The 27,582-nt window shown below is 40.0% G+C and overlaps 1 protein-coding gene across 1 annotated transcript in view; it reads right to left on the reverse strand.

The window, feature by feature from the left end:
* Window positions 1–678: 678 nt before the first annotated feature.
* The window catches only part of fbxo15 (F-box protein 15), a 35,441-nt gene continuing 8,537 nt past the window's right edge, over window positions 679–27,582 (reverse strand). The window contains exons 4-10 of the mRNA XM_073051797.1: window positions 25,283–25,525; window positions 17,517–17,723; window positions 13,252–13,381; window positions 9,865–9,947; window positions 9,426–9,571; window positions 8,812–8,936; window positions 679–1,528 (exon numbers count right to left, since the gene is read on the reverse strand). Coding sequence (XP_072907898.1) covers window positions 1,259–1,528; window positions 8,812–8,936; window positions 9,426–9,571; window positions 9,865–9,947; window positions 13,252–13,381; window positions 17,517–17,723; window positions 25,283–25,525 — 1,204 coding nt within the window. The 3' untranslated portion in view covers window positions 679–1,258. The remainder of the gene's footprint in view (window positions 1,529–8,811; window positions 8,937–9,425; window positions 9,572–9,864; window positions 9,948–13,251; window positions 13,382–17,516; window positions 17,724–25,282; window positions 25,526–27,582) is intronic.

Below are 27,582 nucleotides of genomic sequence, written 5' to 3' on the forward strand. Positions count from 1 at the left end.
GTTGGTTGGTTGGTTGCTTGCAGAAAGGAGGAAATTATCACTGGCTGAGTTTCCTGCTCAGTAGATCAATGACTTCATATGGTTGTAGCTGCTCTATAATCTAATATATAATAAATGACAGAGGTATACATCTTGTAATTAAAATTCTTTGAAATGTGTTTCATTCAAAATTCTTTCTCACATATCTATGTAATTTATGGACTTTCCATATCCTCATAATTTATTTTTGAGTTGTTTAATGTAACCCCAGTTTCAAAGAAATTAGTTTGTGTGAGAAAAGGATGAGGCCACAGAATTTTCTGTGTACAGACAATGGAATGTGTGACAGAGTAATACTTCAACCGCTTTTCATGTTTAAATGGAACCTCTTCACTAGATGTATACAACAGCTCAAGAATTGAACATGCAAATTACACCTTCATGCAGATTCTCAAACAATTTGTAAACCTTGAAATATGGCTCAGATAGCTTTATGGTAGCCTGAGGCACTAACACAAATTCTAGCCTTTAATTATTATGCCCTACAGGAACCAGAGACCTCCTATATCCTGGCTGATAAAAGATAAAAGCAAAGTCCAGTGTAGTGCTGTCTGAAATTAGTGTAATTTAATATTTAAACTTTAGTGTCGACCCATACAGTTGCTTCAAAAATTTAGAACATAAAATCACCAGTCAAAATTTGGAAATTAGCCCATTTTAATTATTAATCATGCTTAAATCTTCTGTATTTAACAAAAGTGTCATTGTGAGAGAACATTTCTAACATGGTACTGTGCACAGCGACAAGAGGCTACGTTAATGTAACAAGATGAATTCTGTGCAAATAATGAATTGAAGCAAGATTACCAGCAAAAGCAACGTAAGCCATCCCTCTTTCCTGACACTGCCACAGATGCAAGGAAATGCAGCAGATCAACCTTGAAAGAGAACTGGGACCCTTCCAAATGGGGTCATAATTTTGTTAATGGAACAAAGTTTCAGCAGACAACCATACCCTGCAATTTGAGTGGTGAAAAAGTATTGCCAAGTGTAAGCAAGCAATCAATCTCAGTAAATGTCTTTAAAGGAAAGTAACCCTTTAGGAAGGAGGGTATAAGGCAAAAATCCAATTACTAGGGTCATAATCAAATCAAATAAGATTTTCCAAAATAACTTTTAACACTGGAAGCCTCAATACAGCATTATGATTCACACATGTTGCCACATGCATGGAGCAATCATTTTCTTAAGGCTATCATATAGATATTAATGCATTGAATTAATAACTTGTTGCAAACCAGGCATTGACTTTTTCAACAGTAAGGTAAAGAACAAGATTGACCACGTAATATTGTTGTTCTTCTTCCAACCACATTAGTTCCATGTGAACTTTTCCTTCGTGATCCTTGTAGTCAATTGTCTGCCTCTTGCCCAGATATCTGTATCTTATGTCAGATGCAGGAACTGTCTGCAAAGCCACAGCTGAGCTAACACACCAGAATGGCTTTTCTGCTTCATCCAAAACAGTCACATCCATCAAGCAACAATGCTGAAAAACAATGCAGTAAGGAGATTCATCAGATTGTGGAAATCCAGAGCAACACACGGAAAATGCTGGAGGAACTCAGCAGGTCAGGTAGCGTCTATGGAAAGGAATAAACAGTTGATGTTTGAGCTGAGACCCTTCATCAGGGTTTTTGCCTGAATTGTTGACTGCTGATTCCTCTCCATAGATGCTGCTTGACCTGCTGAGTTCCTCTAAAAGAATGCAGTATAATCTTTTGAAGTAGTGCTGAGTAACACTGCAATAAAATCAAATCTTGCCACAACGGACAACAATATAACATTTTTCCAATAGTATAACAACAATCAGCTTGCATTTTGCCATACAATGGGAAACCTAGACCACTGCATTTTACATTGCAAAAATTCTGAGAGCATCATGTAAATCTAAAATTTCCATGTCCAGTTCCCCTTTTATTTTCCATGAAGGATCACAGCATGAACTGGAATATAGCTTCAGACCTTGGCAGCTATGCAAGTGCCGTTGCTCAGTCTGAAAATCAAAGACAGTTAGACTATGGGCCATTTGGCCCATCGAGTCTGTTCCACCATTCCATCTTGGCTGATTCATTTCCCCTCTCAGCCTCATTCTCCTGTCTTCTTCCCTAAACTAACCAAGAACCCATGAACCACTGTTTTAAATATACTAAATGACTTGACCTCCACAGCCATCTCTGGAAATGAACTGCACAGATTCATCACCTTCTGGCTAAAGAAATTCCTTTTCATCTCTGTTCTAAATGGACAGCCCAGACTCACCCACTATAGGGAATATCTTCTGCACATCCACTCTACGTAGGCCTTTCAATATTAGATAAGTTTCAATAAGATCCACCCACATCCCACCCCACATTCTTCAAAAATCCAGTGAGTACAGACTCATAGTCATCAAACACTCCTCATGCATTAACCCTTTCATTCCCAGAATCATTCTCAGGAACCTCTCCAATGCCAGCACATCTTCTGTTAGATAAAGGATCAAAGGTGCTCACAATACTATAAAAACATAGACTGACCAATGCCTTTATAAACCTCAGCAGTACAGCCTTGCTTGTATATTATAGTACTCTCAAAATGAATGCTAACATTGCATTTGCCTTCCTCACCACCGACTCAACCTGCAAGTTAACCTTTAGGGAATACTGCATGAGGACTACAGTTTTATTCCTTTTACCAAAATGCATTGCCATACACTTCCCTATACTATATTCCACTTCCTCCCTACACTATATTCCACTTCTTTGTCCATTCTCCCAATCCAAGTCCTTCTGCAGCCTCCCTGCTTCCTCAACACTATCTGCTCCATCTTCAAATCATCAGCAAACTTGGCCACAAAACCATCAATTCCTTCATCCAAATTGTTGACATATAGCGTAAAAAGAATCTGTCCAACATTAACCCTTGTGGAACACCACTAGTCGCTGACAGCTAACAAGAAGAGGGTCCTTTACTCCTGCTCTTTGCCTCCAGGCAGTCAGCCAATCTTCTATCCAGGTTAATGTCCTTCCTGTAATACCATGGTTTCTTACCTTGTTCAGCAGCCTCATGTGCAATACCTTATAATTTTCTTCTGTCTGCCTCCCTCCTTTCTTAAAAAGTGGAGCTGGCTTTGCAGTTTTCCATTCCTCCAGAACCATTTCAAAATCTAGTGATTCTTGAAAGAACATTACTAATGCTTTCACAATCTTTCCAGTTACCTCTTTCAGAATCTGGGGTGTAGTCCATCTGGTCCAGGTGATTTACCTACCTGCAGATCTTTCAGCTTCCCAAGAACCTTCTCCTTAGTATAGGTTGAGAACCCCTCATCTGAAATGCCTGGGGCTAGAAGTGATTCGTATTCTGGATTTTTTTTTCAGATTTTGGGATATATTACGAGATAGCTTGGGTTCACCATTATTGTTAACTCTGAATTTATGTGCTACTGGTGAGCAGTCTGTCTTACACTTGTTCATCACACATCTGTACTTGACAGTAAAAATTATTGTATACTATTAATATAATGAAAATGTCATGTATGCAGGGTAACAAAAGCAACACAGGAGCATCAGGAGAAAACCTGAATCAGCTGTTGAACGACAATAAACAACGGCAGGCTTTCACTCTCTATCGATAACGCCATGTTTTGATTAAAAAGATACAGTACACTGTATTTTTTTAGGGTTTATATAAGGTATAAAAACAATCAGCACTATAGATTTGTTCTGGCTTTCATATGTGTTGATCTTAGTAAACAGAATCTGTGCTGCCTCATGATAAATAAACAAATGCTTCAAAAATGTAATGCATTCCTTTTCTTAAATTTCTGCCCACTTATCTAGCTTGTTAAATATTCACAATTAACTTTAATTTGTATGATAGATCTTTGCTTGTTTCATGCTCAGCATAAAGTTAAACTATACTTTCACTCTGACACTGAAAAATCCACTCTTTCATTACATTATCGCCATCTTCATTTTTCGCTTTATGCAGTGCTTTTCCATTTTTCATTAGCTTATGTTCATTACACACAAGGTCACTTCTCAGAATGGTCTGTGGTACACAGAGACCTGTGCATCACCTGGGGACCTTCCAAGCACCTTGTGGAATTTCCACTTGTAACATCATATCAGATTTTCCAATTTCAGAAGTTTACAGATTTTGGATTTTTGGATAAGGGGGTACTTAACCTGTAATAGCAACTGCACTCCTTCTCCCAAACACTTGAATTTCTGGCTTATTGCTAATGTAGTCAACAGTGAAAACTGATGCAAAGTACTTAAAAGTTGGTCCACCATTTCCTTGTAACTTATTACCACCTCTTGAGCATCATTTCTCCAGTGGTCCATTATCTACTCTCTCCCATCCTTCGCACTCTATATATCTGAAAAAAAGAACTTTAGGTAGCCTCTTTGATATTATTGACTAGCTTATCTTCATATTTCATCTTTTCTTTCCTTGTGTTTTTTGTAGTTGCCTTCTGTTGGTTTTTAAAAAGGTTTACAATCCTCTAACTTCTCACTAACCTTTTCTATAAAATATGCTCTCTTTTTTTGCTTTTATGCTGCCTTTGACTTCCCTTGTTGGCTACAGTTGCCTCATCCTCCCTTAAGAATACGTCTTCATCTTCGGGATGCATCTATCCCACCCCTTCCAAATTGCCCCCAGAAACACTATCTATTGCAGTTCTGTCATCATCCCTGCTTGTGTCCCCTTCCATTAAACTTCGGCCAGTTCCTCTCTCATGCCTCTGTAATTCCCTTTACTCCACTTCAATAATGATACATCTGACGTTATCTTCTCGCTCTCAAACTTCAAGGTGAATTCTATCATATCATGATCATTGCCTCCTAAAAGTCCCTTTTACCTTGAACTCCCCTATCAAATCTGGTTCATTACACAACACCCAATACAGAATTGCATTTTCCCAAGTGGGGTCAACCACAAGCTGCTCTAAAAAGCCATCTCCTAGGTATTCTATAAATTCCAACTCTTGGGATCGAGCATCAACCAGATTTTCCCAATCTACCTGCATATTGAAAACCCACATAACTGTTGTAACATTTCTCTTTTTCCAATTTGCCAGTGAAATTTATATCCTGCATTCTGGCAACTGTTCAGGAACCTATATACCTCCCATCAGGGTCTTTTTACCCTTGCTATTTCTTAACTCTTACCCACAAGGATTCCACATCTTGCAATCCCATAATCACCTTTTCTAAAGACTCAATTTCATTTGTTCCCCAACACTGCCACCCCATCTCCTCTGCCAATCTGCTTGACCTTTTGATACAAAGTGCATTCTTGGATGTAAAGTTCCCAACTATGATCTTCTTTCAGCTGCAATTCAGTAATGCCCACGGCATCATATCTGGCAATCTCTAACTACACTACAAGATCACCTACCCCATTCTGTACAATGAACACATTCAAATACGATACCTTCATTCTTGTATTCGTTACCCTTTGCGATTTTTCCTCCTTGGTACACTTCAACTCATCCTACTGACTGAAATTTTGCCCCATCATCCTATCATTTGCCCTTCCATCCTCATAATCCCACTACACAGTGCATCGGCTTTTAAACCAATTGCCTCATCACTCTGGTTCCCATCTCCCTAGCAAATTTGTTTAAACCTCCCCAACAGCTCTAGCAAACCTATTCACAAGTAGAATGGTATAGGTGTAACGGTCCTTTTTGAACAGATCATACCTTCTTAGAAGAGATTCCACTGATCCAGAAAACTGAAACCCTGCCCCACTCAGCTGAGAGAATCTGCAGATGCTGGAAATCTAAGCAACACATCTAGTTCTGATGAAGGGTCTTCGCCCATAATGTCAACTGTTTACACTTTTCCATGGACGCTGCCTGGCCTGCTGAGCTCCTCCAGCATTTTGTGTGTGTATTCATTCGTATGGACTATCTTTCCATTCTTGCCCTGACCAGCACGTAGTTCAGAGATTAGTACCTTGGACATCATGCTCTCTAGTCTCTTCAACTCCCTCTACTCGCTGCTCAGGACCTCTTCCCCCTTTCTACTTATGTCACTGGTACCAAAGGAGGAATTTGCCGGTGGCCAACCAGTTTAATTCCCATCCCCATTCCAATGCATTGGTCCACAGCTTCCTCTTTGGCCTTGATGGGGCCACTCTCCAAGGTGGAAGAGCAACATTTCATAATTCATCTAGGTAGCCTCCAACCTGATGATATGATCATCAATTTCTCCCTCCTCTTCTATTACCCATTCTGGCCTCTCACCTCTTCTCCTCACCTGTCACCTCCTCCTCCTCCTTCCCTTTCACTCGTGGTCCACTCTCCTCTCTATCAGATTCCTTCTTCTCCAGCCCTTCACTTTTCCCATCCAATTAGCTTCACCCATCACCTTCCAGCTTGTCCTTCTTCTCCAGCCCTACCTTTTTATTCTGGTGTCTTCCTACTACTTTCCAGTCCTGAAGAAGGGTCTCGGTCCAAAATGCCAAACATTTGTTCATTTTCATAGAAGCTGCCTGATCTGCTGAGTTCCTCCAGCACATTGTATGTGTCGGCATAAAAGAATGTCACCAGAAACCTTAACAAACAGATGCACAGTATCCTAACTGGTTGCATCATGGCCACCAATGCTCAGGAACAGAAAAGTCGATAGAAGTAGTAGATGCATACTAGTCCACAGACAAACCCTTCCCACCATTGTGCACATCTACATGGAGCGATGCCACAAAAGGCAGCATCCATCATCCAGGCCATGCTCTCTTCTCACAGATGCCACTGAGATGGAGGTTCAGAAGCTTTGCATCCCACACCACCAGGTTCAGGAAAAGTTATTATCCATCAACCATCAGGCCTCTGAATCAGTGTGGATAGCTTTGTTTACCTCAACTCTGAACTGATTCCACAACCTATGTGTTAACTTTCAAGGGCGCTACAACTGATGTTCTCCGCATTATTCATTTCTTCGCTTGCACAATTTGTCTTCTTGTGCACATTAGCTGCTTTTTTTCAGTCTTGTTTATGTATAGTTTTTCAAAAATTCTATTGCATTTCTTTATTTTCCTGGAAGAAAATGATTCTCAAGCTAGCATATGGTGACATATAGGTACTTGCTACTTGAAGCTTTGGACACTACCTCACTTATTAAAAAATATACAGTATTTCTGTTTTTGAACATTTTTAAATCTATTCAATATACATAATTGGTTTACTTATTTATTATTATGTTTTATTTATTATTTTTCTCTCTCTCTGCTAGATTATGCATTGAACTGCTGCTAAGTTAACAAATTTCATCTCACATGCCGATGATAATAAACCTGATTCTGATTCCAAATTTGACTTTGACTTAAAGACAAATGATAGAAAACCAAGAGAGGAGCTGTTAAAATTCTGAGTGTGTGGCAGCATCAACAGAAAGGGTGTGTGAAGGAGGTGACTGGACCACAACCAATGCATTGGCATATCACCTGCATAAAACCAAACCTTGGGAATGCCAAATTATCCATCATTGCGTAACGAAGATCCTCATTAGGTAGATAATGTACATTATACAGGAAGAAGGTACAGGAGTCTCAGGACTCACACCACCACGTTCAGGAACAGTTACTACTTCTCAGCCATCAGGCTCTTGAACCAAAGGGGATAACTTCACTTCATCATTAAAATGTGCCCAAACCCGTGGACTCACTTTCAAGTACTCTTCATCTCATGTTCTCAATATTTATTGCTTTTTTATTTATTATTATTTCTTTCTTTTTGTATTTGCACAGTTTGTTTTCTTTTTCACATTTGTTGAACACCCAAGTTAGTGTGGTCTTCCATCAATTCTATTATGCTTGTTATTCTATCATGGATTTATTCAGTACGCCTGCAAGAAAATTCATCTCAGGGTTGTACATGGTGACCTCCATGTACTTTGATAACAGATTTACTTTGAACTTTAATGGAACTTCCGTAGCTTTGTATGAAATCATACATGCTCCTGAAATGAAGTCAATGCATTCATTACATGCCATCAGATACCAATTACTTTACATTAATACAATTGCAGGTACGATTTTAATACAAACGTGAGCATAGTTCATGCCGGTATTTATGTATTCATCAACACTTCATTCCATATCTGTACTTTAGCCTCTTATTTTCATATAATTCTTTATAATTCTTGAATGTTTTTATATTGCATACCACATCCTGACCAACAGACCACAGCACATTACTAGTGTGTATATGGTGAACAAAGTTGATCCTTGATTTTGACCATCTGTAAGCTACACTCTTATTACTAAGTACTTAAACTATTCACTAGTCAGGCTGCATGAGTTGTTGCAGGAAAAGGCTGCCAAAAAAAATAATAAATCCCATTGTAAACTCACCTGAAGGGAATGGCCACAGTTCATGCTCTGACTGTTCAGTCCCCTTACTGGTGGTCACCCATCTACTATCTGAAGCCTGCACTCTGGATGTGACCACCTCAGTAAAAATTTCAATTACGAGGTGTTCAGCCTCCCAGATGATCCTGAGTACATCCAGCTCCAGCTCCTTGACCTTGTCAGTCAGGAGCAGACACTGGGTGCACTTCCAAAACTGACAAAATGGAGGGGAAGCACACAATTTAAGGCTTCTTTTTAAATATTGTCCAGTTATCAATTAAAGTAAATCTTATCTTGCATCAATAAGCACTGCAAGAACTCGCTTGGATAAAGCTCAAGTTGTCCAAGACAATAAGGACTCTGAATAGGACTTCTAATCAAGCAAAAAGCTAACATCATCATCAAACCGCAAAATACTGATTCTTATACCTGTATTTTTCCTCTTAGAAACCCTGTATTCCAAGGAATGTGAATACTTCCACTGATAGTGCCATGCTGGGACTCCTTCTCTAAACTTATGACTATTATTTGCAAGAAGCCATTCTGGATATATTCTGCAATTACAAGATGGTGTTGATAAGAAAACAGCCCCAACAGTTATCAACTTAACAGGAATATAGTGGTAAATTTGTTTTTAAATCACTGATCATGTAATTTGACACAAAATACATATTAGCATTGAAAGTAAATTGACAAAAAAGATGATTTCAGAATAGTCTCAAAATTGTCTCTGAAGATTTTTTTTTAAATCATTAGTTCGCTTATTCCCAACAAGTTCTAAATCGCAGTTCCAAAACTTGATATCTTGAAGCTGGAGTTCTCGGCTATCAGACCTATCAACAGATCTCTGAATAATCAAAGTGCTGTCTGGACTGATTGCTGGTTTCATAATGGTCCTGCTGCCACAGAAACTGACAATTTTATGTAGAAACAACTCTACAGAAGAGAGACCGAAATCTTCCCTGATCCATTACAGAGTAATGCAATCAACACTTAATCAGTGGTGTGAAAGTATATACAAATTAAAATGGAAATCCCCTTACCTTTTCTACAGAACAGGTTATGAAAGCTACCAGACATGTAGGAGCTTTTCCCATTGTGCAACGTAATATGGCAATGATAGCCAAGAAGCCCATATTCTGAGACAACATCATCCAGCACTTGCTCATGAGGTGACTGCCTATAAGGGCTTTTAAATTTAAAAATATCAAACAATCTGAGCAAAATTAAGTTTCATGACTTTTACTATGTAAATACAACACAATATACAATAACAAAGTAAGGCCTTTTCGATAAAGGGAAGATGAGTTTGTCCAAATCTCATGTTGAATAGCTTAGCCTTTTTTTTAAGATAAACAGCTACTCTTTGAAACCTACAATTATAAAAGTAATTTTCTATCAATACAATGCAATTAGATTGTATCAGTTAATAATGCTTACCTATTTGAAATAATCTGTTTTGACACAAGCAATTCTCCTTACCTTGTAACTGACCCCAATGTGCTCTTCTCAATGAGTTGATGGTAATGAAGATTTGTAACAATAAGAGCCAGTTCCCCATCTTCCTAGAACAATCAAAAACAAAATACAAGTGATGATGAATGCAGAATTTTATATCCAAACTGTCATTATTCACTGGGAAGATAATTCTAGTATCACCATTATTGCGCAACAAATTTGTTGCTCATCACACACCATATTATGAAGATGAAAACTAGGTGTCACTTTAATCCAACTATTATAATAGACTAGTATCTGCACATCCTTAGAAATTACCTTGCAATTATAATTTCAATATTAATGTCACATAAAGCTAACAGTACCTGAGGTTATTCGACCCACTGAGTCTGTATCTACTCTTCTATGAGCATTCTAGGTGGCCTCAGTCCCTCTCCATAGAGCATTATAATTTTTCCTTCACATTACCTGATCCCCTTTTGAGTGTTATAATGCAATCTGTCTTTGCAACTACCCACACACTGCATTCCAGACTCTAATTACTTGCTGTGTGAACAAGATTTAAGACACCTTCAGTTTACTTCCAATCACTTCCTTCCATGATCCCTCATTTGTGACTTCTCAGGAAATTAAAATATTTCTCTCCATTTATAGTACATACACTTAATTTTAAATACAGTATCTATCAAATTTTCTCACAACCTACTCTATTCCAAAGAGAAACATGCCCATTTCTAGAACCTATTCATATAATTAAACACCCTCATCCCTGCAATTATCCCATCTTTCCATCCTCTCTGGAGTGGATGTGATACTCCTGACCAAACGGTTGTGTTATCAGGGTTCACCGTATACTCAAGGCCTCTAAAACAATGCACAGGATCCCATTTACTTTTCTAATACCTTCCTAAACATGTCTCACCATTTCCCCGGAACTATGCATGGAAATTATGCCCAGATCTCTGTACGTGTACCACTTTTAGAAATATTCCTGTTTCTTTTCTTTTTTTTTGTCACTCCCACCAAAATGTGACCAAGCTCACATTTTTCACTGTTGAAGTTCATCTGCCATACATGTCATCCACTTATTCCGATCTCCTTCATATATATTACTACCCTCCTTACAGTTCACTATGCCTCCAAGTTCTGTATCATCTACACACTTGCCAATTATACCCTCAGCACCTAAATTAATTCCATTTATATATAAAGCAGCAACTCTGCACCAGAATGGGGAACACCACTGTAGCTTTTCCTCCAGTCTGCATAAGCAGCCCTTCTCCAATTACACTGCTTCCTCTAACTTAACTAATTTTCTGTTGACATTGCTACAACACCATTTATCCAATGGGCTTCAGATTTGGAGGCAATCCCATTCTGTCACCTTGTATTACCTTTTGGAAGTCCATATATACTACAATCAACCATTTACTTAAAAAATCCATTTTGTCTTTTTCAAATCAATCTACACTTGTCCAAATGATTGTTCCAGCCCCAAATGAAATCAATCCACTAGGTCTGTAATTAATAAATCACTTTTTTAAGTGCAGCATTTGTAATGTTTCCATTCTCGGAATCCGTCCCAATCACCATCTGCTAGCATGATTATGGCACTACCTCTGCAACAACTTCCATCATTCTCCTCAGCAAACCAAGATGCATCCCATCAGGACAATGGGATTTATCCATTTCAAGAACAGCTAGCCATTCTGGTCTTCCTCCTTATCACTATCCAAAATCTCCAGCAGCATCTTCTTCCCCAGTAAAAACACCGAACAATGCCACACTGTCAATCATGTAACCCCCCTCCCCCCAAACCTCAGGCCATCCTCTTCAATGTCTGGGTCTTCGTGTCTGATACCCAGCAATAAGCACGATGTATAATTCTACACATGCTTTTGTAGAATGTAACCTTGGACAACATTTATCAGACCTTTAGTCTGTGCTGTATGATTAGAAACCTCATTCCTTGAAAAACAAGGCATTTTCAATTGCACATCATGCCTACTGTATGAAAGTACCATCATGATACTGGTACATCTTTTCATTAAATTATGATGTAATCCGTTTCTGGAGTATTAAAAACCTGAATCCAATATTCTAAAGCTAAAGTATTGAGGCCAAAGGACAGAGAATGTTCTATGTCAGCCAAGATCCTCCACCTGAGCCCAGCCCAACTGCCTGAATTTGACCTGCCCCCTCTCTCCTTGCAGCTACCATTTCTTGGGTCCATGCCACCAGGTTTGGGAACAGTTGTTGCCCTGTAGCTGTTGGGCTCCCGTTCTGGCTTCACTTGCCTCAGTACTGAACTAGCTCCATGGCAGTGGACTCTCTGGCTTATGTTTCGTATTATTTGTTTACTTTTTTCAAAATTGCTTCTGCAAAGTGTTCTTTTTTTGCACTCAAGATGCTTGTCAGTCTTTGTTGTGTAATGTTTCTCGTGGATTCTATTGTTTCTTTGTTTTGTGGGTACCCCAAAGAAGATGAATCTCAAGTTTGTAAATGGCATACATACTTCACTAATAAATTTACTTTGAACTTTCCACAGTGGGTATTAAGAGAGGACTTATAAAGAAATCTGTCAATGGTGGGGGGGGGGGGTGGTAGGGGCAGAAGGGGAGATAATAAACAGGTGTGTGAAGGGGTAACATATTATGTGCTTCACGGGGAAGACTGCCCTGACCGTGAAGGAGGAAACCTGCTTTTCGTGGTCTTCGCCAGTCTAAAGACTTCACAATTACTTTCTGCACAGGGTCAGATGTTGAAAGCATCTGTACACTACACAGTTAGGATTTTCCAAAAAAAAATGTGGTCTTTGGAGATTTACCAGTACCACTTCTTTATTTAAATATAATTAAAATAGAGGCCCCTCTAATTTGCACATAGTTCATTACATTGAAAATGATCTTTTCCTAATAGCACAGTGATTAGCCTAACAATATTACACTGCCAGCAACCCAGGTTCAATTGCACCACTCTCTGGAAGGAGTGACTACATCCTCTCTGTGACCACGTGGGTTTCTTCCAGCTGCTCCAGTTTCGTCCCACATTCCAAAGACACATGGATAAATAGGTTAATTGGTCATATGGGTGTATCTGAGCTTGATCGGCTGAAAGGGTCTGTTAGCATGGCCTATCTCCAATAAAATTTAAAAAATATATATCCTAACCTGTTACTTACAAAATTTGTTACTCAAAATCTCTCGATCTTGTTTTTGATTTTAAATAATTAAAGTGAACCACTTGCACTGATGCGGGAAATGAAATGTGCATAACAGTGAATCATAATAGCAAATGCCAGATCCAGTTACCCACCGGATACAACTAGTTGAGAAAACGATTATCTAGCTATCTGCTTAATTTCTGATTGCGCGATCTTGCTTGACAAAATTGGCTGCTGCATGGACTCACTTGCCAGCATCCCAACAACATGCCAGGGTGTAAGCATCTCAACTTAATAAGTTTGTCACCGCCAATAGATGAACTGGACTCCTCCAGAGTTGTTAAATCATATTCCACAAGTAGGGATCTCCGACGAGGTCTAAGAGAAATTTTAGAAATTTAAAATTAATCCCAGGATTTAAGAGGTTTTTTAATTTATCATTTTTTTAAGAAAACTAAGATTTCCTTTAATTAAAAATAGCAACCATTTGTATTTATATTCTTGACAAGTTTTCAATGCATCAACAAGGTCACCAGAAAAATGGAGGCAAGATATTTGTTTAACTTTTAAGTGAATGTTTCCATGCCTACCTTTGTTCATTGTAGGCCACAGTACTCGCTTACAGGTAGAATTTACAAGGTGTTGAAAGGTGCTGCCAACTCTGTAATGTTCTGAATTGATAAAGATTAATGAAGAGGAGTTGGAGGAGAAAGAGGAAGAGAAGCAACTAGCCAAGAAGAGAGGGGCAAAAACAAACTCCTGTGCTCACAGAAGCTCTCACTAGCCATCAGATTTTAAAACATAGAATATCAAAGCATAGTACAGTTCCTTAAAATTAACAGATAATGAAATGCTCAATGAGAGGAACAAACTAATTGTTTGCTGGCCGTAGAACTATTCTTAGCTACACTTACAGGAGATGAACAAATCCTAACATTCGCCTGATGCCACACCATAACTCATAGAACATTACAGGCCCTTCAGCCCACAGTGTTGTGCCGACCTTTTAACCTACTCTAAAAGCAACCTAACCCTACAACTCTTACACGGTCCATTTTCTTTCATGCATGAGCCTATCCAAGAGTTTCTTAAATGCCCCTATTTATCTGCTTCTGTCACCATCACCATGGCATTGCATTCCACACACTTGCCATCTTCTGTGTAAAGAACTTACCTCTGACATCCCCCCTACACTTTCCTCCAATCACCTTAAAGCTATGCCCCCATGTTTGTGAAAACCCAGGAGATGAGCAGTTTCTGATACTCAGACCACCCCATTTGGCACCAACAATCATTCCACGGTCAAAGTCACTTAAAATACATTTCTTCCCAATTCTGATGTTTGGTTTGAACAACAACTGAACTTCTAACCATGTCAGCAACTTTTATCCAGCTAATTATTTATTTATTTATTGTTGTTTCTTTTATTTCTTTTGTATTTGCAGTTTGTTGTCTTTTGTACATTGGGTGTTTGGCCATCCTGTTGGGTGAGGCCTTTCATTGATTCATTTACGTTTGTTGGATTAGCTGTGAATGCCCTTAAGAAAACAAATCTCAAGTTGTATATGGTGATATATATGTACTTCGATAATAAATTTACTTGAACTTTTATGCATTGAGTTGCTTCCATAGTAATCACAGTGATGCAGTCCAAAACCCTTCCTGTTCATTACTGATAAATAATTTAGTGCAGTCGGCCATGCAATAAGGAGTATCCATAATTGCTATTTATTTTATAAAGTTCACCCACAGAGTAGGCGGAGATAAAATTTGGTCTATTAATACTCAATAGAAACCCTAATGCCAACAAACTGTGATATGGAAGTGTTGGAACAGAGTCAGACTTGTGATATTAAACTAGGAAGCCATGGGGATGGCAAAGAATTATATAAATAGACAACGTTGGAACCTCCTGGTACACACATAGAACTCCAATATAATTCTCTTTTACACTTCTACCACGTTCTAAAAGATGACCAGATTAGAAGTTCAAAGGCCTTAAAAAATAATCTACAAATTTAAATCCCAACAAATCAACTCATTACACTGGACAACAAATTTTTATCAGAAGTGTTGTTTCCTCAGAATTTTTTTTGTTTATAATTGACTGCTTGAAGATGAACACAAATATAATTTCAGACTACTTGTATCACGTAGGAATTTGGAGAAACAATAAATGAACTTTTATTGAATATAATGTGTTTAATTGCATAATGGTGCTGATGCTTTGCAATAGTTCAACTAAGTTAAAAATATTTTGTTAATGATTTTCATTTGTACTCAGTGTCTGAGGCTTCTCGCTTAAGTGTCAAACAATAATTCACCAGCAAAGATACCAGTTGCCCTGGTATCTTTTCTCCATGACCACAATGTCCTGGTGAAACCTTTCACTATGCTCGTCACTGACAGCACCAAGATTTGCAGGGAAAAAGTCTAAATGGGAATGCAGAAAATGAATCTTTAGTGACATGTCGCATTTCATGGTTTTATATACTTGAAGCATGCTTTCAACCAACTGCATGTAATTTGGTGCTCTGTGGATGCCGAGAAAAATTCCAACAACTTCCTTGAATGCCTTCCATGTGATTTTCTCCGGTCCCACTAGAAATTCTTCAAATTGCCTGTCATTGATGGCCTATTTGATTTGTGGACCAACAAAAATGCTTTCCTTAATCTTGGCATCAGTTATTCTGGGAAGCATCAGTCTCAAATATCAAAATTCTTCATAGAAATTTCTGTGCCTGGTGATAGCAAATTCCATCCTTACAGTCCTGAACCCAATAATTATTACTAAAACCTGTCCTGCCATGCAGCAGCCATGCCACCTAAGCATGCCTGGACAAGATAGGAAACTTTCCAGCTTACATTGTAGGCAACATTTTAATTGACTTGAATTATGAATTGAAATAATAAACATAAGTTTATTAAAAAGTGGTGCGTGATGGGGAAATTTCATGGTGATTTTCATGGTCAGTAGCCCAGAATTCATAAGATACACCTAAAGGTATTCAGGAAGCAAAATTTTTGTTGTCCACTGTAATTCATATGCTGTTAATTAAAGAGAACTGGAATGAAAATTTATTACCAAAATGAAAATCACAAAACTACCAGATAGTAATAAAACATCTATTTCAAACTCTTTTTTTATATAAAGGAAGTTTATATCTCATCTGATCTTTATATGATGCCAGACTTCTCCTGGAATTGCCCATCAGTTATGGAGCAATTCGGAATCAGTAATAAATAACTGACTTATCAATAACACACAAATAAAAATCTTTCAGCCTCAGAATTTTGAACTGCCAGGGAGGTGGGAAATGAAGAGGTATTCATATTCTGTAGCAGGGGAGCAAGGAACTAAGCTATTAATGATTCTCAAATAAAAGTCAACAGCTATCACTAGGGGGCTGGGAATTGCTTTCCCTTTGTCTTATTCAAAGAAGGAATTGTGAAAATGATGAGCTGACAAAATGAAGAGCAACACATCATCAGCTAAGTAGATAGGAGCAGTACAGCACAGCTAGAAAAAGATCACCAAACATTTCAGGAAACTATTTGCCTCTGATCTATTCCCCAGTAATACCTGAGGAAGGGACAGACTCGTTGGAATCAATGTCCAAGGAAATCCAGCCAAATAACAAGCCAATTAATATTCACAACACCAAATACAATTTTAGTTTTATACAAGGTATATAATAAAGTGCTTTCATCACATACTTGCAATGCAATAATAACCAACATCACTCACAATGGAGTTATTAAACACTATTTTAGACAGGCACAAAAAGCAGCAAAGAGAAAAACTATGTGAAGTTGTGAGATTAGAGAACTCCAGTCTTTGTTGCCCAGACAATTAGTAGTACAGTTGTCAGAATGCAAAAAACATTCTGACGTTAGTGGATGAGGCAAGCTGTAACTCGGTGTAAGGAGAGTGGACTGAAAAGCAGTTCCATGTGTTCTCAGTGAGAAGGACGACAAGATTCCTTATTAAAGGGTAAATACAGAGATCACATGGATGCATTTCATTTTGCTGCAGACACCTTCGAAGGGAATGTCGGAGAAGACAAGTGCAATCAATTTAGAATAAAATCAACAACACACACAAAATGCTGGTGGAACACAGCAGGCCAGGCAGCATCTATAGGGAGAAGCGCTGTCGACGTTTCGGGCCGAGACACTTCAGGTAGTCCTGATGAAGGGTCTCGGCCCAAAACGTCAACAGCGCTTCTCCCTATAGATGCTGCCTGGCCCGCTGTGTTCCACCAGCATTTTGTGTGTGTTGTTGTTTGAATTTCCAGCATCTGCAGATTTCCTCGTGTTTGCTCTTAGAATAAAATCACTATTTTTCCTCAGCTTAGTATTTATTTAGATTCACGGGAAAGCAGGGTAGAGGTCGAAGTGATCAGGCTTGTATCTTGTGCATTGTCTTTACACTAATAAAAATGAAATGAAGATAAACAGTGCAAGCAATTAAACTGGTTACACAGCACAGTCTATTCTCTCCTAAACTTACCCATGTTTTGCAGGGGTTTTGTTCGGTGGGAATAATGGCGTGACTCCATACACACAGAGTGTCTTGAGGCTAGACAGAGGAGGCCACACTGCACTGTTCCAATATATGGTAGCAGATGTGTCACTGAAGAAGGCCTTACTTTGCTCCTGGACATGTTCCTTCCCCATTCTTTCATGAAGAACAATCATCCAAGTCAGTCCAAGAGCTCTGCAGAAACAAGTTGTTTTTAGGGAGTTGATTGTATGCAATGTCACCATAACATCTTCAATATTAGTGATATCTAGCTCAAATCTATTTCAGAGTTCTAGTACAAAACACTAAACTAACTTTAGTAACTAATGAGTTACCAACATCAATTATTTATCTACTTTTGTTGAAGTGATTAAAGCAGCAAAGGACTGCTTTGAAGTGACTTCACTGAAGAATGTCAAGTATCTTGAAAATAATCAGAAATGCCAACAGTTTACAGAGTGAAAGTGATTAATAATATGAAAGTAATAGTTATATTGAGAAAATGACAAAACACAGCATGGTTTTGAAGGAGTGAATAGACATAAAAAGATGAAATACTGCTCGTTGAATTTTAAATCATGTAATACTGTTTTAGTAGCCTTATGCAACTAGAGATCATATTTTCTGCACTTTGTAGAACAAAATTCAGTAACACTCATTTCCAGAGTATTTTGTGATTCCCTGGAAATTTAGACCATAAGACATCAGAGTAGAATTGGGCCACTCGGCCCATCAAGTCTGCCCCACCATGGATGATTATCGCTCTGAACCCATTCATAGTCATAGAACACTACAACAACAGAAACAGGCTCTTTGGCCCATCTAGTCTGCGGCAAACCATTAATATGCTTAGTCGCATTGACCTGCTCCTTTCCCCTCCCATCCATCTACTTAACCAAATTTCTCTTAAATAATGAAATCCAGCCCATGTGCACCACTTGCGCTGGCAGCTCGCTCCACACTCTCACCACCCGCTAAGTGAAGAAGTTCTCCCTTCATGTTCCCTTGCCTTCTGTCCACAACCTTTGACACCCCGACGACCAAAAAACCTACCAACCCTGGCTTTAAATGACTTGGCCTCCACGGCTGTACACGGCAATGAATTCCACAGTTTCACCATCTTCTGGCTAAAGAAATTCCTTCTCATTTCTGCTCAAAGTGGATGTCCCTTTATTCTGAGCCTTGGCCCTCTGGTCCTACAGTCACCCACTCCAGAAAACATCCATGCTATCTAGGCCTTTCAATATTCAATGGGATCCCACCTCATTCTTCTAAACTCCAGTGAGTACACGTCCAGAACTGTCAAAAGCTCCTTTTATAGTACCGAGCAAAAGTACGTAAAGCAAAGATGATTTCAAAAATAATGAAAAGTTTTGACATGTCAAAAAGAATACTTTAAACAATAAACAATAAACAATAACAATAAACATAGAGCATCAGAATTCTGATGCCCCAGATCCCTCTGCTCCTCCACACTACCAAGTATCCTGCCATTTACTTTGTACTCTGCCTTGGAGTTTGTCCTTCCAAAGTGTACCACCTCACACTTCTCCGGGTTGAACTCCATCTACCACTTCTCAGCCCACTTCTGCATCCTATCAATGTCTCTCTGCAATCTTCGACAATCCTCTACACTATCTACAACACCACCAACCTTTGTGTAGTCTGCAAACTTGCCAACCCACCCTTCTACTCCCACAGTAAACAATAACAAACTAAAATCAAACAATATTTGTGTGATCACCCTTTCCCTTTAAAACTACATCAACTCTCCTAGGTACACTTGTGCATTTTTATAAAAAATAATCAACTGGTAGTTTGTTCCAAGTTCTTCTGCAGACTTTGGCTATATTACTCGCTTCTGTCTTTCCAGGTAATCCCAGACAGCCTCGATGATGTTGAGATCTGTGGAGGCCACACCATCTGTTACAGAAATCCTCCTGCTTCTTTTCACTGAAGATCGTTTTTTTATGATCTTGTCCTGCTCAGAATATAGTTGGGACCGATCAGATGCCTCCCTCCCTGATTGTACTATGGGATAGATCGAAATCTGCTTGTATTTCTCAGCATGAAGGATTCCATTAATTATGACCAAATCACAAACTCCATTTACAGAATTCCAGCCCCAAACCAGCAGGAAACCTCCGCCGTGCTTCACTGTTGGTACAAACATTCATCCAGCTAGCGCTCTCCAGCTCTTTTACGGACAATCTGCCTCCTGCTTGAACCAAAAATTTCAAATTTTGACTCATCAGTCCAGAGTACTTGCTGCCATTGATCTGCACTCCAGTCCTTGTGTTTTTGTGCATAGATGAGTCTTTTGCCTTTGTTTCCACTTAAGAGAAATGGATTTTTGGTAGTAACTCTTCCTTGAAGACCACTTCTGACAAGACTTCCCTGCTCTGTAGAAGGGTGTACAGTCGGCCCTCCTTATCCGCAGGGGATTGGTTCCAGGACCCCCCGTGGATAGCAAGAAACAAAGATGCTCAAGTCCCTTATTTAACCTGTCTCAGTGCGGTGGACTTTAGGACCCGGCGGAGCTCCGGACCCACCGCACGCAGTGTTTTTGTTCCATTGATGGAAAATGATCACGATTGAAAATAAAGTGGAAATAATAAAGCGATCAGAAAGAGGTGAAACGCCATCAGTCATTGGAAAAGCATTAGGCTACAGTCAGTCAACAATCAGTCATCCTCCTTCTCTCCAAAGAGTATAAGCCCTAGCTCCCTAAATCTCTGATCACAATGCATACTCTCTAAACCAGGCAGCATCCTGGTAAATCTCCACTGTACCCTTTCCAACACTTCCAGATCCTTCCTATACTGAGGCGACCAGAACTGGACACAGTACTCCAAGTGTGGCCTAACTAGAGTTTTATAGAGCTGCATCATTACATCGCATCTCTTAAACTCTTATCGCTCAACTTATGAAAGCTAACACCCCATAAACTTTCTTAACTACCCTATCTACCTGTGAGGCAACTTTCAGGGATCTGTGGACATGTACCCCCAGATCCCTCTGCTCCTCCACACTACCAAGTATCCTGCCATTTACTTTGTACTCTGCCTTGGAGTTTGTCCTTCCAAAGTGTACCACCTCACACTTCTCCGGGTTGAACTCCATCTACCACTTCTCAGCCCACTTCTGCATCCTATCAATGTCTCTCTGCAATCTTCGACAATCCTCTACACTATCTACAACACCACCAACCTTTGTGTAGCCTGCAAACTTGCCAACCCACCCTTCTACTCCCACATCCAGGTTGTTAATAAAAATCACAAAAATTAGAGGTCCCAGACCAGATCCTTATGGGACCCCACTAGTCACAACCCTCCAATCTGAATGTACTCCCTCCACCACGACCCTCTGCCTTCTGCAGGCAAGCCAATTCTGAATCCACCTGGCCAAATTTCACTGGATCCCATGCCTTTTGACTTTTTGAATAAGCCTACCATGTGGAACCTTGTCAAATGCCTTACTAAAATCCATGTAGATCACATCCACTGCACTACCCTCATCTATATGCCTGGTCACCTCCTCAAAGAACTCTATCAGGCTTGTTAGGCAAGATCTGCCCTTCACAAAGCCATGCTGACTGTCCCTAATCAGACCATGATTCTCTAAATGCCCATAGATCCTATCTCTAAGAATCTTTTCCAACAGCTTTCCCACCAGAGGTTCAGCAGGCCTTTCTTCTGCACTCAGGACCATCTGCCTTAAAGTCAAGTGCTGATGTCACTACACCACTGGCCAGACCAAACACTACACTAACATGTCATAATTTACACCTGTTATTCCCAATCTTCCAATGCTCAGAATCCTTAAGGACTTTCTGATCCTTATGACTAACCTATTTCCTCAGAAGCCTTGTCAATCCTTCCATTCCAATGCTCCTGAGAATTCTGATGCTCCCAAATTAACATAAGAAATAGGAGCAGGAGTAGGCCATCTGGCCCACTGAGTCTGCTCGGCCATTCAATAAGATCATGGCTAATCTGACCATGGACTCATCTCCACCTACCTGCCTTTTTCCCCATAATCCTCAATTCCCCTACTATGCAAAAACCTATCCAACCTTGTCTTAAATATATTTACTGAGGTAGCCTCCACTGCTTCATTGGACAGAGAATTCAACAGATTCATCACTCTCTTGGAAAAGCAGTTCCTCCTCATCTGTCCTAAATCTACTCCCCTGAATCTTGAGGTTATGTCTCCTAGTTCTAGTCTCACCTATCAGTAAAAACAAGCTTCCTGCCTCTATCTTAATGTTATTTGTTTCTTTAAGATCACCTTTCATCCTTCTGAATTCCACTGAGTACAGTCCCAGGTGACTCAATCTCTCCTCATAGTCTAACCCCTCATCTCTGGAACCAACCTCCTCTGCACCGCCTCCAAAGCCAGTATATCCTTCCTCAAGTAAGGAGACCAGAACTGCATGCAGTACTCCCAATGTGACCTCACCAGTACCCTGTACAGTTGCAGCATAACCCCCCTCCTTAAATACAATCTGTCTAGCAATGAAGGCCAACATTCCATTTGCCTTCTTGATAACCTGATGCACCCAGTTTCTCAACCTGGCTTTCCTTCCTGTCTTCTCAACTAGGGAATAGACACTTCCCATTCTTCTCCACACCCAAGAACCCCTAGCATTCTCCTGACTGTCAACTTCCATTGGTATCTCAAAATTGCATTAGAGTCACATTGCTACTTAAGGTCTCTGATCTGCTAAGGCTAATTATTTCTGGATCTGAAGACCCTTGTGTCACCAGTCTACAGCATCAACAGTCTTTTTTGTCTCCAATTGTATTTGGCTGGCCAGTTAATATTCTATCAGAATTTCAAGGAATTAGAGCTCCTTTAATTACTTAGCACATAACTGCAATTCAAGTTCTTTGCAATTATTAACTGAGCAAATGAACATTAAATATTGTTGTATCTAGCTCTCGCACTTAATAGTGAAATTGTTCAAGAATAACTCTGAAACAAGATTGGTTCACAAACAGAACTAAGTGCTAAACTAGACACAGATTTAAAATATCTCCCAACTTTGCTGTGTAACAGGTAGGGACGGGCATACTCTCCACCCAGTGGTGGTCAATTGGCTTCCATGAAAGAGATAGAAGATGTAGGAAAAGCAACTCTATTCCTACACTCACACAAGGGCACATAACCGGCTATAATGAGATATATGCCAGAAATATATAGTGACATATATTTCTGCCCTTAATCTCTCTATTTTTCCCTTTCTTTTGAAGACCCTGACCCGGAGTTACACGCTGACTATGGTTCTTTGCGGGAATGGAACCCACTCTCGGGGTTTCATGAATGGCCGTTATTCAGCATGCCAAGGGCTCAGCCTAAGAGCATCGCTCACCTTTGGAGGACCGAGATTTCTTGGCTCTGGAGACGGTGGGGGGGTGGGGGGTGGAAATTTGGAGCTCGGTGTCCAGGCAGGAGATCTGTGTGTCACGGGAGATGGAAGATCTAAAGCTGTGTACCCAGAAATCCCAGATCTTTGGGCACAGAGCTCAGAAAAAGTGATGCAACAGACGTTTAACATCATAAACCAGTGAGTTGTTCATTATGTCTCCCCTCGTGCTGTGCAACGGAGACACTTCCTTCTCCCTTATTAGGGGGAGAGCGAGCCTATGATATATCGAATACTGGGTGAACGAGTAGTCTTTGGGGTACTGCAAGTCTGTGTCTTTGCTGTTGGTTTGCTCACACTTGAGTGCTCGGTGGTGGGTGCCAATGCTTTTTTTGAAAGAAAGTTGCTATTTTTTCCCCTCAAGGTGGCTTTGAAAACACCTTTCAATCTCTTCTTCCTCAACTCAGTAACTTCTTCCTGCAACAGAGCTTGAACAGAGTGTCAGTTTTGAGAATTTGTATCAGCCATACTAATGACAGAGCTGACAGTAATTCAGGTCCAGGTGCAGAGGTTGTTGGCCGGCAAGAGATTGCTGATGGCATTTGCTTATCCTTTCTGTAGATTTGAAAGACTGTACGAAGACAGGGTTGGTGGCATCTTTCCAGTGTTCTGAAGAACCTACCAGAGACCTTCCAAGATATAAACATGTAGGAGATGAGGTCAAGATCTTCAAACATTCTCTTCCTCTGGCAGCCGAAAACTGTATTTTCATTGCTTTTGTGCACTCAGCAGTTATGATTGGGGAGGATATTACCCTGAGCATACGAGTAGAAACTAACCCTCATTTCCCAAGACCCATCCCCTAAGCAGCACTGGTCAATGGTCTTCATTCTGGGCACTGCATTTTCCTCAATGTATATTTCTTAAAAATGAAGCATTAACCACAAAAACACTTTTCTTGTTATCCTTAACAGTTCACCAAATGAGGGCAAGAGAAAATTAGAACCACATTTTAATTTTGTCAAATTGGCCTATGACACAACAGTTGTGGGGGTCATTATCAACAACGATGTAACTACCTAAAGAGAGGAGGTCGAAGGAAGGCAGGCAAATGCAATGTTAGCATTTATTTTAAGAGGACGAGAATACAAGAGCCTGTATGCAATGCTGGGGCTTTGTAGGATGAGTCAGACCACACTTGGGAGTATTGTGAGCAGTTGGCATGAGGGCTACTCAGCCAGGGTGCCTGGAATTTGGAAGCCCAGTTGAAGGCTGATGGCTGAAGCCTGGACATGGTAGGCTGGAGGCCTGTCCTAGAGTTGGAGGGCTGTCCATGTGGGCAGATGTGAGGGAGAAAAGGAGATTGTTTTGCTGTTGTTATGCTCTGTATGGTTCACTGGGGGCATTCTGTATCGGTGTCGGAATTTGTGGTGACCCTTGCAGGCTACCCCCAGTGCATCCTTGGGTGTGTAGGTTGTTAATACAAAGAAAGCACTTCACTGTAACTTTGGATGAACTCATAACAAATTTAAATCTAAAAACTCCTTTCCTTTCTAACTCATCTGTCTCTGTCCATAGATGCTGCCCTACTTTCTGACCACCTCCAGTATTTTCTGTGTCTTTTTTTCTTTGTCAAGGATAACCACGTGTACTGAGATTAAATCCTCTTGCTGATGTTTTATTAAATTAATTTCAGACTCATGAAAAGTGAGAAGAGGAAATAAAACTAAGCAAAAGTAACATAGCGTTTTACGTGTCAAAACCCAACAATTCCACAAATTCTGTTCAATACCACCTTCACACTATGTTTGGCACACCAATGAGAATCAAGCTAGCAGAGCCCCTAAATCACTACTCCAGAGGCCTGGGTTTGATTACGATCTCCCTGTTATCCACGGGCAATCCGCATTGATCCAGAACTGTGAGTTTCGCCAGCGTATGTGGTTTTCGTTCCACATTGCAAAACCAAGAGAATTGGTCGATTAATTGTCCACTGCACATTATCTAATGTAGATGGTGCTAGAATTGATGAGAATGGGGAGAAGAATATGTTTCCAGGAAATTAGAAGGAGAATAGGAATCCTGTGTGCTGGCACAGAAAGAGCCCATTATGTCTATATGGTAAGGAAATACAGAGATGCACCAGTGAACTTTACTTCAAATTTTCTTCTACAAAGCCAGTTGAATGTCTTCCCAGACGGAAACAAAAAAACTTCCTACATTCATCTTTTATTCAAAAAAAAACTCTATGACATCTATTTTTGAAGTTTCAGAATCCATTCTTCTAACACCAATAAATGTTCCTCAATTGGTTGTAAAATAACCACCCAAGATAATTATTGCTACTTATCCTAGTATATGAAATGATTATTGAATATTCTCTTACTTTACTGCTTCTCTGATCTTCGATGGCAATCCTGTGTAACGGTTAATGGGTTTCAACAACAGCCCCACTCCTCTTGTGCCAGAACCTGAACATTTATGTATAAATTCTTTCTTCCAGAATCTTGGTGGACTGTCCTGTATAGAAGTCCTACTCAGCTTCTCCATGGTTGCATCTACAGCCTTGGGTTTCCAAACCTTGCTTTTGTAAGCAAAATAACTGCTGTAGATTCTGTGCCACATTAAACTGGAAAAAATACAGTAAATACAATATTTTAAACACAGATTGTTCTATACTGTCATCATAAATGATCATTTAATTTCAGTATGGAAAATTTTAAACTGATAAGCTACTAATACTAAAGCTATTACCCAATACTACTTACAAAACCAACAGTTTTAAAATGTAGAAGATACCAACTAATCATACAAATTAAATTATAGAATAATCACATTTGAACATTTGAAACATTTTGCTGAACTTGCCCATGGTCATTTTGAAAGCAATTTAATCTATTTATTTTCAATAACTGAGACAACTTCAGTTCAAATACTAGGCTTCATAAATGCCAGCTTGTGCCATTTCAGAAACAAAGTACACAGATAATAAAACACATAGCAACACACAAAACTGGAGAAACTCAGCAGGTCAGGCAACACTTATGTAGGGAAATGAACAGTCAACATTTTAGGTCAAAATCCATCATAAGGGTGGTACAGAGGGGAGACAGCCAATATATAAAGGTGGGGTAAGGGGTAGAACAAGAGTCAGCAGGTGATAGATGGATCTAGTTGAGGGGGCTGATAGGCAGGTGGTGAGGGGGTAAGAGTGGGAAGGATGTCAGAAGCTGAGAGATGATAAGGAAAGTGACAAAAGGCTGAAGAAGATGCAATCTGACAGGAAAGGACAGTGAGCAAAGGAATAAAGGGAAGGTGAAGAGGGAAACAGGAGGGAGGAATATGTCGATGGTAAGAAGACTGAGAGGGTAGGGAGATGGGAAAGAGGTGAGGTGACAGGGGCCGGTGGGATAAGGGGACCAAAAAGGTACAGAAGAGAGTGATACCAAAAGACAGAGAAATCTAAGCTCACATCATCCGATTGGAGCCTACCAGAATGGAATACAAGGTGCCCTTCCTCTAATCTGCATCTACCCTCAACCTGACAATAGAGGAAAGCGTGGAAAGACATGTCAGAATGGGAATGGGAAGTGGAATTAAAATGTCTGGCCACTGGGAAATTGTAGCTGGTAAGGCAGACAGAACAAAGGAGCTCGATGAAGCAATTCCCAAATCTGTGCCGGATCTTAGCGATTCAGAAGTGGCCATACATAATCCTAACCTGATGCAATAAAGGACACCAAAGGATTCACAAATGAAGAACTGCCTCACCTAGGAGGAGTGTTTAGTGCCCTGATTGGTGGTGAGGGAGAAGGTGTTACTGCAGGGGATAACTGTCTGGAGGAGGAAATTGTAGGGAAGGGATGAGCGGACAAGGGTGACACAGAGAACTATCTCTGCAGAAAGCAGAAAGAGGGGATGATGTGCCTGCTGGTCGGATCCCACTGGAGATGGCAGAAGTTGTGGAGAATGATAGGCTTGAGCAGTAGTAGGTGAGAACTTCAGTACCTTTCTATGACTGGGGGGGGGGTGGGCGGGCTGGTTGAGCAAGGGTAAACATGTGGGTAATAAGAAATGTGGTGAAGCTCCAATGATAGCAGTGGTGGGGGTGGGAGGGTAGAGAGCCTGTTTCTCTGGATTAGGAAGTGTCACCATGAGAATAAATGTAGTGGAGACAGAGGAACTGAGAAAAGAAAACTGCATGATTGGAAGTGACAGAGTGGGAAGAGGTGTAGTCTAATTAACTGTGGGAGTCAGTGAATTTATAGATGTCAGTGGATAATCTGCCTCCTAAGATGCAGATAGAGAGATCAAGAAAGAGGATACAGATATCAGAAGTGGGCCAAGTGAGTTGGAGGGCACGGTAGAAACAGATTGCAAAGTTGATGAAATTGATGAGCTCAGTGCGGGTGCAGCTGGAAATGGTATCAACAAAGTCATCAATGTAGTGCAGAAAGAGTGGGGAGCTTTGTAATATGGCCACATAGCCAATGAAAAGGTAGACAACACAGGGGCCCATGCCAGTGCCCATGGTCTGCAGAAAGTGGGAGAAGCTGAATGAGAAGTTCTTGAGGCTAAGCCAGTCGTGCCACATGAAGAAGGATGGTGTGCTTTATGTACATACAAAGTCATTGTATATAAGCTAATCTTATGTATTCATAGTTTATGTGTTTTTATGTTGTAGCC

Source organism: Hemitrygon akajei, chromosome 1 (assembly GCF_048418815.1).
Source record: "Hemitrygon akajei chromosome 1, sHemAka1.3, whole genome shotgun sequence".
Lineage (NCBI taxonomy): Eukaryota > Metazoa > Chordata > Chondrichthyes > Myliobatiformes > Dasyatidae > Hemitrygon > Hemitrygon akajei.